This window comes from Camponotus floridanus, unplaced genomic scaffold (assembly GCF_003227725.1).
Source record: "Camponotus floridanus strain SB8 unplaced genomic scaffold, Cflo_v7.5 scaffold22, whole genome shotgun sequence".
NCBI lineage: Eukaryota > Metazoa > Arthropoda > Insecta > Hymenoptera > Formicidae > Camponotus > Camponotus floridanus.
This window is the reverse complement of record NW_020229348.1, coordinates 538,346-549,578: the sequence shown is the minus strand read 5'-3', so window position 1 is coordinate 549,578 and position 11,233 is coordinate 538,346. Positions and strand designations below refer to the sequence as shown.

The 11,233-nt window shown below is 30.4% G+C and overlaps 1 protein-coding gene across 4 annotated transcripts; it reads left to right on the top strand.

Annotated features, from left to right (window-relative positions):
• The first annotated feature begins 240 nt into the window (after positions 1-240).
• LOC105254205 (cytochrome b5 reductase 4) lies at positions 241-9,728 on the top strand. 4 transcript variants are annotated; one of them, XM_011262723.3, is made up of 11 exons: positions 241-746; positions 3,207-3,454; positions 6,295-6,465; positions 6,728-6,828; positions 6,925-7,090; positions 7,676-7,932; positions 8,014-8,236; positions 8,349-8,643; positions 8,858-8,944; positions 9,146-9,304; positions 9,484-9,728. In XM_011262723.3, exons 2-11 carry the CDS (start codon positions 3,214-3,216, stop codon positions 9,536-9,538), a joined length of 1,755 nt encoding a protein of 584 aa, XP_011261025.1. In that variant the 5' UTR covers positions 241-746; positions 3,207-3,213; the 3' UTR covers positions 9,539-9,728. The 4 variants fall into 4 exon arrangements, with proteins under 4 accessions (XP_011261025.1, XP_019883975.1, XP_019883974.1 ...); XM_020028416.2 differs by having other exon boundaries at positions 3,113-3,454; XM_020028415.2 differs by having other exon boundaries at positions 241-870; positions 3,113-3,454.
• Positions 9,729-11,233: the final 1,505 nt, after the last annotated feature.

The window sequence follows — 11,233 nt, the reverse complement described above, 5'->3', positions numbered from 1 at the left end:
TGTAGAATACGCCGCGCGATTCACTCCCGATCTCAGGCTCGACGCCTCCCGAGCTGTCCCGAACTGTCACGAGTCTAGCAGCTGCGCGCGACGTGAATATAGGCGCGAGACGAGCGGACGTGAACGGCAGGAGCAACCTTGAAGATGGACCTGCTGTCTGGCGCGAGATACATAATCTCATATACACGAGATAACGTTGAATTGTAATTTAAATCTCAGTCTTTTTAAAAGACACGGATAATCGTTGCGGTATCATCAACGTTTCGATCGATAGAATTTTTTTTCCACCGATCAGGGTGTACTAATTATCATTTCGTCGACGTTTTTTTCTCATTTTTACAAGAGAAAAATAAATTTTTCGAAATAAACCGAAGGGAAGTGGGTCGTAAACAAGTGACGCGACACGTGTGTGTCGTGTGTCAAATTTTAGATACGGCCCTAGACGAGACGTTCCACCAGCTGGCGGAACAGTCGGAACGGAATGTCCTAACCTCTCGTCTCTCCGAAGCGTGACTAGCGATTATCCGAGGTCGTTTAAGTCCTTCCGGCGAGGCGCACGCGTGTATTCGTGTAAGTGTAAACTATCGTGATATTCGGCACGTGCTCGCCCGCGCGTTTAATCGTCCTCTACGGCTGACAGACGTAAATATCACCCGGCAGCTGAACAAGATAACCTAATTTGCGACAGTTAATCCGCATACATTGCAAGCATGTCGAAGAGGGACTGAAATATGAGAGTAATTTTGGTAAGTTCACGATTCTTTGACGACGAGGATGACGAGGATGATTCCGCAGCAACGGAAATTGCGACGTAAAATTAGCGCGAAAAATACACACGCATACACGTCAAACCATTGAAGAGTCGAACTCGTGAGTGATATTTGAGTTACGCAACATTTATTTTCCACTTATCTATGTAATTGCTTTCTGATACAGGCAACACGGGAAATGAAGCTATTCACGTTTATATATTTATCGATAAATAAATAAAACTGTATAATCTTGCAGAGAGATGCATATATTATCTTATCTGAACATATTACATGACATATTGCAAAACATTCGTTGTGTTATGATAAAACATTATTTTGTATAATATATGCATATATATGTGTGCATATGCAATTTTATCGCTAGAATAATCATTTATTTATTGCTAAGTAATTATTTTGTTTCACTTTATTCTTACGCGTGCTAGAAACTTGATATGACTAAACCTATTTTGAAAAACTAGTATAGACTTATAGACGACGCTTGCTTGATCGCTTATACAAATAAGTAAACAGTCTTTTTAATGTCGAGGTAAACTGGATGCGTATTTATGAATCGTCTATTGAGAAGTCTATAAATGTAACAATAGAGACTCGAATCAATATCGTGCACGCAATATATGGAACGTAAGATTCTCTTTTATTTTAAACATTGTAGACTTGCATAAATTATTAGAATTAATTTTTTGTTTTAATTATAATTTGACGCTTTATATTTTGCGATATATAAATAAAGCGTAAAACGCGCTTCTATCCCGAATAATATTTCGTTTAAGGCTCAAATATTTGAAAGGCAACAGAAGCCAAGCTCTGCACATATTCATTGATGTATGTATAACAGACCAAATGTCTCTCATTGCGACCAATTACCTCCTAATCACACGACAAAGACTGTTTAACGCTCTGCGTAATTTTATTATTACTCTACTCTTTTATCAGCGAGAATGTCGTCGAGATCTTTTGCAAGTCACGAACGAAAACCGAGTCGAGTCGGAGGCAATTTTACATGCTAAAACATTTCTCGAAATTATTCAATTTTTTTAATCCTTAATATTATTACATAGCACAATAATAACTTTCTTATATCTTTTTGATGTAAGAAAATTAAATGATTTATTTTTAATTTAATAGTTTTAATAGATTTCTCTTTTATTCTTTCTCATTTATCTTAAATAGACTCATACAATTAGGATTCAAATTAATGTATGTGTGTGTGTATGTGTATATATATATATATATATATATATATATATATATATATAAGATTAAAATAGAAGTTCTTGATGGTTTATTCGTGGACAATAATTAAGATTTATCCATAGACAATAATTTAAACAATTAACATAGCAGTTAACTATCATGTTAATTGCAATTTTTTAAATTATTGTCCATAGATAAACCTTAATTAATTATTATATTAATTTTTTAAATTATTGTCTATGGAGAAATCTTATTTATTGTCTACGGATAAACTATCAAGAATTTCTATTTTAATCTTATATTTTTTTTAAATATATACAATGAGTAAAAATGAAACAAAATTAAAACAAACAAAATATTATTTAATAGGAAATATTATTTATTAAAATATTTTCTGTATGGAGATTTATATTGGATACACAAGATTACTATTTTTAATTGCTAATTTAAAATATATCTAATCTTTAAGATTTTAATACAGATAAAGTCAAAATCAGCAAAAAATCATGCCTTTTAACATCAATATCTATTGGAGTTTTTTTCCATTCTATTGAAACCGCACATCGACTATAAATATACCAAGTTTATCGAGATATAATTAAAATTATGCAGAGAAACTGAAATGTACAAAGAAAGCGAATCGAAAGCAAATGTTAATCGTGCTCTGACGTATCTCGCTTTCTAAATTTTAAACCATATAATAAACGAGGATGATTCTATGATGAACTCTATGATCAGCGCATGTAATAATGCATGTGTTGCTACAATATCTTAATAAATTCTTAATTTCAGAAGTTGTATTAATGCACTTATAACTCAGAAAGAAATAACTTGTGCGATATATAAAGAAGTTACTAAAGTCATTTTAATAATGTTAATTAAAATGAAAATTTTGATAATGTTTAATATTGTGAGAGAATAATATGATTAAACATTTCATATTTGTTATTTTACTTCCGTATTTAATATTTATATCATTCTATGCTTTAAATGATTTAAATTTCATTTAAAATAATTAATTACTATTTTTGTTTAATAAATATAATGAATAATACAATATTTTAATTTACAAAATGTAATTTTTTTTAATGTTTCTCTTTTTTAGATATAATTATGTATTATTTTTATGATATGTATGGCAGATTTCTACTGATAATAGAGCTAAATGCAGTGTTTATGGGATGCATCTGAAAAAGCATAACGCTTTTATTTTTTCAAACTGCTTGTATTTCAAAGGAAGCTGATGGAATCGACGAAGAAGAACGTTTCTTCGGGGATTCAACCGAGAGATAAAAGTGAAAAAAATAAATGTCAGAGTTTCGATACTAATGATATTCAAGAAAAAATGAAGAAAATGGACGTTAAAACGTCTTCACCTACCAGTCTATTGGTCAAAAACACTTTAATGTTACCTACTGGAGTCATTAGACCCGAGCAAGTGAAAGCAAAAACTGATACAATGCCGTCGTCCGGATCTGCTACCGGTAAGAATGTCTCTTTTATAAATATTGATTTTTCCAGTCAATTAAAGTGGGAGAAATAGTGTACCTTTTCATTTTGTAGAAAAACCTCTATAAAAATAAAAATAAAAAAAACGTAAAACACATATTTTTTATCGGAATACTTTCTCGTATTCTTGCAAAGAATAAAATTTTTTCATATCGTGTTCATATCAGTTTCAATCGTTTATATCGTTTGATGCAAAAAGTTCTGTGAAACGGAAAGTAAAAACTAGTATGCAGGAGAGAGAAAATTTTGTTTTTCCATATTTTGCACGATTTATACGCACTTATATTCCATGAGAGCGTGCGAGTCTTATTATTTCATTCAAACAATACGCGTTCTATTATTGAATCGGAATCGAATGATCAATAATCTGTCGTGTTACTGACTTTCCCTGCCGTTGATCTCGGTAGAGGAGCACGCTCCGAGACTGGCAAGAGATCCTGCGTGTTGAGCTGAGCGTCGTCCATCGCTACTATATTGATCTACCTGTCTCAGGGTTATATTCGGCCGCGTGTTTCAGCGCAGTACCCTCCGGTCCTTCACCACGAGATCACCGGGATCTCGCTTTCTCGTCGCTCGATTCCTGTTTCGTGGATTTTTCGCCTCTCGTTTTCACGATCATCGCACTTGAACGTCGCACGTTGCTTCCTCCGTTAATGTAGATGACAGATTAAATCATCCCTCTTCGGGTATACCGTATTGAGTGAGCACCGTTAAACACGCGCGTCGTTTCGCCGATGCATAATAAATGGTCCTTCTCGTATCTTTATTATTATTAGGTTGGATCGATCGTGACCTAAACCACACAAATGGTCGAAACCATTTTCTGCTATAACTGCGCTTAATCGAAACTATGAAATTAATTCGAGTAGCATTGTTGAAACGGGACATTCATTTCAACTTTTCCTCTTTCATTACAAGTTTCATCAAATCAGATATTATAACAATCGAGTGTATCTTCTTGAAGAATTCCACTTTGAGCTCTTTAATTATTAACTTGATAACTATTTGACTTTTTAGCGTGTTGGATGGTGCTAATTATAATTATATCGAGATGGAAGAGTTTTGCACTTTATTTAAAATTTACTAAAACGAAATAAACAAACTTTATTTAAAATTTCCTAAAAAGAGATAATCAAAATTTTATAACGTACGATAAATATTTTTACATTATGCCATATACATGTATATATTTTTACAAACGGAAAACTGATACTATAAATTTATCAGACTATTTCGCGTAAAAAAAATAATACATGTGAAATGTATTTGGAATAATAGACAAAAAGCATGCAATATAATAATGAAAATTACAAAATATTAAAAGCGAAATTATATTACCTTGAAAATTGCAATTAAAGATAAATATAAGGCATCAGATATCAAAGACAGGTGTCCGAATTGATTATCGGCATATTAGATATTGGATTAAAAATTTGCCATCGATGATGTGGTAAACGATATTTGCGAATCCATGAAAGATTTGTTTAAAATTAAATTCACATGGTATTTCCGCCTCATGAATTAACTAAACATTCGTAATTACTTGTACTTTAATTAGTTAATTGGTTTTAATTGTTATATAGCGTAACCAATCGAAACGTCAATAGTTTGCTGGTTACAAGCGATTGAAAAAGGAAGGGATTTTCGTAAACTATATTATACTTTGTAGAGTTGAAAAGTTAACAAAACTAATACGCTCTCTAGTTCATTGATCACAAATGAATCTTTAATAGACTTTTAATCATTACGAAGATATTTATTTATGATGAAAAAATTGAAAACTGCAAAAAATAATGATCTTTCGCGATATATATTATTGTTAAGGAAAAATCAATTTAAAAAATTTGACTAAAAAATATTCTGTAGATTTTTTTTTATAAAAATTGTTTTCTTATTTAACAAATATATACGCATATTCATAGTTTCTACGCATAGTTGACACGCACCACGATATTTACCTGTGACATTATTACATCTCTAGCGTTTGATACTAAAATAATAATGTTTTGTTTATCATTTCTTTCAAGGACAGAAACTTCGTTTACCTTTTCTGTTCTGTCTCGTATGCGTGAAGAAAATTAAAATTTTCAAGTGGTATTAAAAGTATCAAAAATTGAGATAATCTGAGAATTTTTTGTGGTCTTCGCCTTCTTCCTTTTTTAAAAAAAAAATAATTATGAAAATGACCGTGTCTCCGCGATTCTTGTCGTTCCCATGAAAAAATGCCACGATGTTGCGGCGCTTCTTTGGTTTCCGCCGCGGATGGCGATGGCTCTCCGCAGAGTCTTGGTCTGCAGATTCAGGATGGTTAGTAATTAGTGTAATTACCAATTAATCTATTTTCGCGATCACGTGTACGTGCACATGCTCATCGTTATGGGTAAATGTGCCTATGCTTTCAAGCACTAATTTATGTAGTAAATATATAGATGACGTATATTGCGTGGGTGAAAAAAGCGGAAAGAACAACTTTTGAAACATGCGATAATTTAAAAAATATGATAAAGTAAAGTGATAATATTTCAAATAGATTATCAGTTAAAAAAGTTAAAAAACAAATCGAATTAAGAATTCACATGGAATTGAAGTAATAAACTAATTTTTATTTTATATGATAATTTTAATGATGATAATTAATTGAAAATCAGATACAAAAATTAAATTGATTACAGGCATTAAAATTTTGAAATTAGGATATAAGAATATACTGTTTTATTTCTTCCTAAATAAGTTTATCGTGTCTCTAATGCACAATTTAGAGTGTAAGTATAATGAATGATCAATTTCGATTCTTATCTTCGTTATTCTCTTACAGGAAACCCACGAAATAAGACAGCTTTAGCACCGGGGCATAGTCTGATGGATTGGATCCGTCTAGGTAACTCGGGAGTTGATTTAACTGGAGTTGGTGGTGTACAACGAGTCGTAACATTATCTGAGCTCGCTAATCATAATAAGCAAACCGACGCTTGGATCGCGATATGTGGTTTGTATTTTATGCTGTTACATTAAAAGAAGAACCTCTTTGTCATTATCAACTATCTGCAAACATGTTTAATATGCTATACATAAAAAAATCGTAGCGTTAAATTATGTAATTATTTATATGATAATTAAAATATACTTCAGCGAGCTTTTGCTACTTATTTTTAATTTATGTGCACATAAATGGAATTTTATTGTCGCCCAAAATTCGAAGTAACTTAAACTTTGAGTTTTTCGGTCTTAACATTCGATTTCGTTTGCAGGGATAGTATTCAATGTTACGCGTTATATGGATTTTCATCCAGGTGGAGTCGACGAATTGATGAGAGGCGTTGGGAAGGACGCTACAAAGTTATTCGAAAACGTAAGGTCCTTTATTCGCCATCGTATGATTATATTGTATTGCAGCGTCATCTCGCTAAGTAATTATTTTTATGTATCCGTAGATCGTTAATTCCAGGTTCACGCTTGGGTGAATTACCAGAGCATTTTAAAAAAATGCGTCGTAGGCAGATTAAGCCGCGGTGTTTCTTCCACGTCGAGTATTTCTTCCATAACGGAAAGGTCGGTTTCGAGTGCGAACAACCGTTCGTCCGTGACGTTAGGTTTAAGCAAAAGTTCCACTGGTGAGTCCTATTGTAGCTGTTGCATCGAACTGTTTTCTGGGTCATTTATATTTAGAAGAGCATTGCTGAATTGGTAGATCGTATTGGTTTATTACATTTATCATACATATTTGTGGACACAATTGCTCAAAGTTAATCGAATAATTTCTCTTGTTTTTTATGAAAATCGATAAACATTAAAATTATATTATTCTTAAAAGTTTTAATTTTTACAAATTTATTTTTAATTGTTTTAACTATTTATTTTTAATTGTTTCACTTATAAATTAAGATGCTTTTATTCAAATGCCTCTATTGGATTTATTATATTATTATATATATCTATATATTAAATTAATGATTTATAATTGTAAATAATTTAATGTCGCTAGTCGAGTAATCAAAGGATCAATAGAAAAACTGTAGTCAACCAAACTAGCCAAAAAAAATTTTTAGTTTATTAATACGACGTTTCGACCATGTGTGTTAATGATTTATAACTAAAATAAAAATGAACAAAGAGATAGAATTAATTGAGTTTTATATTTAATTAAGCATCAAATAAATTGTAAGATGATTATTAGTAATAATATCTCATTGTTTTAGCACAAAAAACAGTTGAAGAAAATTCTTCAGATTCATTTAATGTAAATATGGATTGGCGGCAAACATCTAATTCTATCACGCTCTTTTATAAAACTATACGCGACTTCCAAGGAGTATATTATCAATTGCAAAGGTTAAGTGATTCAAAACTCATCTTTAAGCTGATTTTCGAAAAGCACATTATCATCGATGAGCTCGAATTAATCGCAGATGTGGAATGGCCGCCATTGTATAAAAGAGATTTCGATATAATGCAGGTAAATTATCTTAAATAAGTTCATGTAAAAACAAGGTACATATTTATTTTTAAACATAAATTTGTGATTTAAATGTTGCAGGTAGATTTTACATTCACAAAGAAGATTAAAGATATTTGGAAATCTCAGGGAAATCATACATTATCGCGAGAATCAATCACAAGCAAACGCACGTACAAAGAGTACAAAGTACTCAGTAATACACCCCTTTGCAAACTAGTTAATTTGTTAGTTTTACGTGCAACAGATTTTCTAGAACTTATTCCCATTGGTAGACACATAGAAGTTAAAATGAATGTAATGGGTAAGTATATAATAATATAAATATTTGCTTTGGATATCTTTTGTTTATATAGATATATTCGTGAAAATATTGTACAAAAATATACTAATATATTCTGTTATGTTTGTTGTAGGAATGGAAGTATCAAGGTCATACACGCCTGTCCCACCGTGCCTTCATCCTGAAGATATGGCGCCAAATTACAAGCCAGATTGTATTTGCTTAATGATAAAGCGATATCCGAATGGTGCACTCAGTCCGTCCATCACTAAATTAGAACCTGGCCAAACCCTTACTATGAGCAATGGTTTAGGTGCCTTTGTAACCGAGTCTTTCGATCGGTATCCTGTCATTCATATGTTGGCAGGTGGAACGGGTTTAACCGTAATGTTAGGAATAATTCAGCGAGCACTAGCAAGACGCAGTGTGTAAGTATAAGTGTATAGATTTTCGGTTTATTGAGATTTTGCTTTCTTAAATCTTAATTTCTCTCGTTTTTAAATTTTTAAAATAATACGGAATAACAACAAAATAATGAAAAACATGATATTAATTGTATCGATAACAATAGTCTAATTAGTAACGATATAATATTATTTACTTTTGTATTTGTTACCCCTAATTTATCTAATACTTTTTCAGAACATTAATCAATCTTCTAAACTTCAATAAGGACGAAGACAATATGTTTTATGTGACACAACTTGACAAAGTGTCTGTAGAGAAGAAGTAAGTACGCACACAGAATGAATAAGCCTGAAAAGTGGGCAGAAAGAAACTACATCTACATATAAATATTGGCCTGCATAATTATATTAGTATTTTATTATTATGCTTAACTATTTTTGTAAAAATAAAAATAAAAAAGAAATGATACTTAATTTATTAAACTAAATTCAATCTCGTAATATTTGTTATCTTTTTTATTAGATTCAAAGTTACACATATCCTTTCACAAGCAGGAGATAAGTGGGAAGGTAGACGCGGTACTTTATCAGATGAATTATTAAAAGAATTGATTGGCGAGTGTTCATCAGAAGGATGTGTATTTACATGTGGACCAAAAGGATTTATGTTATCTGCAAAAAAGTATGAAATTTTTTATTTATTAAACTTATAAAAAAATTGTTATTTTATTATTATTCTTATCAACTTTTATTATAAAAAAAAGAATTTATATGTATATGATTATTCTTAATTACTGATGAATTGTTATCCCCAATGTTTTGCTAATTGATTTTCTCAATTAATATATCATTATGTTTTAGGTGTATTCAACAGCTTCGTTGGAAACCTCACCAAACATATGAATTTGACGATTAATCGTCTGCGTTGAAAGTATACGTGCCGAATATGTATCTTTTTCTTTCCAGACAGTCTTTTTAGAAAGCCTAATAAAAGATAATACTCGTACCTGTTGAATCATATTTAGTAAACATTAGTACAGATGTTTTGGCGACAGCAATGTGGACTGTAATTAAGGTGTCTGTAATCAATGTGTATTTTTCTGTAATAATGAAGATTTCTAAGCACTTTTACTCTCCCGTTTCCGCCCATAATGATATATTCTTAGCTGCAAAAATATTGTAATACACACACTATATGTAAAGTAGATTTACATGCAATTTTACAATTGTATGCAACCAAGAAGTAGAGATATATATAAATTGTTATGCAATATATATAAAAGATCAAAGATCTTTTATATAATTTTATTATAATTTTTGAATCTATTTTTTATATCTGTTGCAGGGAAAAAGTTTCATTAAAAGATTAACCTTATTAAAATGAATATTTGATAAGAAATCAGATGATAACTTTGATTTTTTAAAATTCAGTTTTTCTGAATTGTGTCATATTTACATATGGAAACATAATTTAAAAATATGTGTTACATATTGATATATGATATGACATAGTTATTTATGTTCCACTATAATCCGATATGATATAAGGTCTTTTCATGCCAATTAGCATGTAATAAAGGTACTAAATTTCAATTTTATGTAATATATTAGCTGTTGAATTACAATACATTAGACAATATGCACATTTCTTTTATGAGAGTTTTAAAACCTAACACTCATAACAATGCACAATTAAATAAGCTGATAAAAATGTAATGAAAATAATTTTATGTGCAATCCTTAGCTTATAGTTGTAGGAATTTGGATATTTCTTTTATATAAAATAAATTTTTAATTAGTACATATTTATTATTAATATGTATTATTAATGTTTTTATGTATATTTATGTAAATAATTAAAATTAAAATAATTATTCTTTAAAAAAAGATGATACGTAAAATGCTGTGCATTTATATGTATACAATTAATTGAGATATTAATATTAATTAAGAATAAATGCATACTGAATGATTGCTGCAAAATCACTCGTATTTTCTTAAAATATGAACATGTCACTATTTTTTAAATTATATTGGAAAGAAGTCTCTTTCTTTGCATAATTAATATTACAATTAATTAATTTTAGTTAATTCTGATTAAATATATAACTCAATATTATATAATTTGATAAAAGTATAAATATAAAACTATATACTACTAACATAAACTAGTATCTATTATTATCAATTAAATAATAATTTCACTCTCTTGAAATTTAATTCGCATTTTGATATCATTTTTTATTTTATTTGCAGATGTGTATGCGCGTTTTCATGTTTTGCTCTTGACGTAAATGCCTTTATCTCTGTACAGTCGAAAAACTTTGTGACGCACGACGACTAAAATTCTCATATTTTCCTTCCTCGCCTTCCTCATGTTCTTCGCTTACATTGGAGAGCGTTACAAAATTCGAGAAAATATATTCGGCTCTTGCCTCTGCTAAATTTCTTAAGTTGAAAAACTGCAAGAAGTATCTCGAGAGTGCACATAGTGGATGTATAGCGAAGATGTAAATTTTCACCTTCAATCTCTCCGAGATGCCCCGCCACCCCCAATAATGTACACCGGGATTATTTATCCAGGCAACCCAGAAGAAGACGAAGAAGAAGA

Bases quoted from the DNA above. Each gene is read 5' to 3' on its own strand.
- LOC105254205 (XM_011262723.3), top strand. From the start codon at position 3,214: ATGGAATCGACGAAGAAGAACGTTTCTTCGGGGATTCAACCGAGAGAT. The intron at 7,091-7,675 runs GTGAGTCCTATT...TCATTGTTTTAG, and splicing joins TTTAAGCAAAAGTTCCACTG to CACAAAAAACAGTTGAAGAA. The intron at 8,945-9,145 runs GTAAGTACGCAC...CTTTTTTATTAG, and splicing joins AAAGTGTCTGTAGAGAAGAA to ATTCAAAGTTACACATATCC.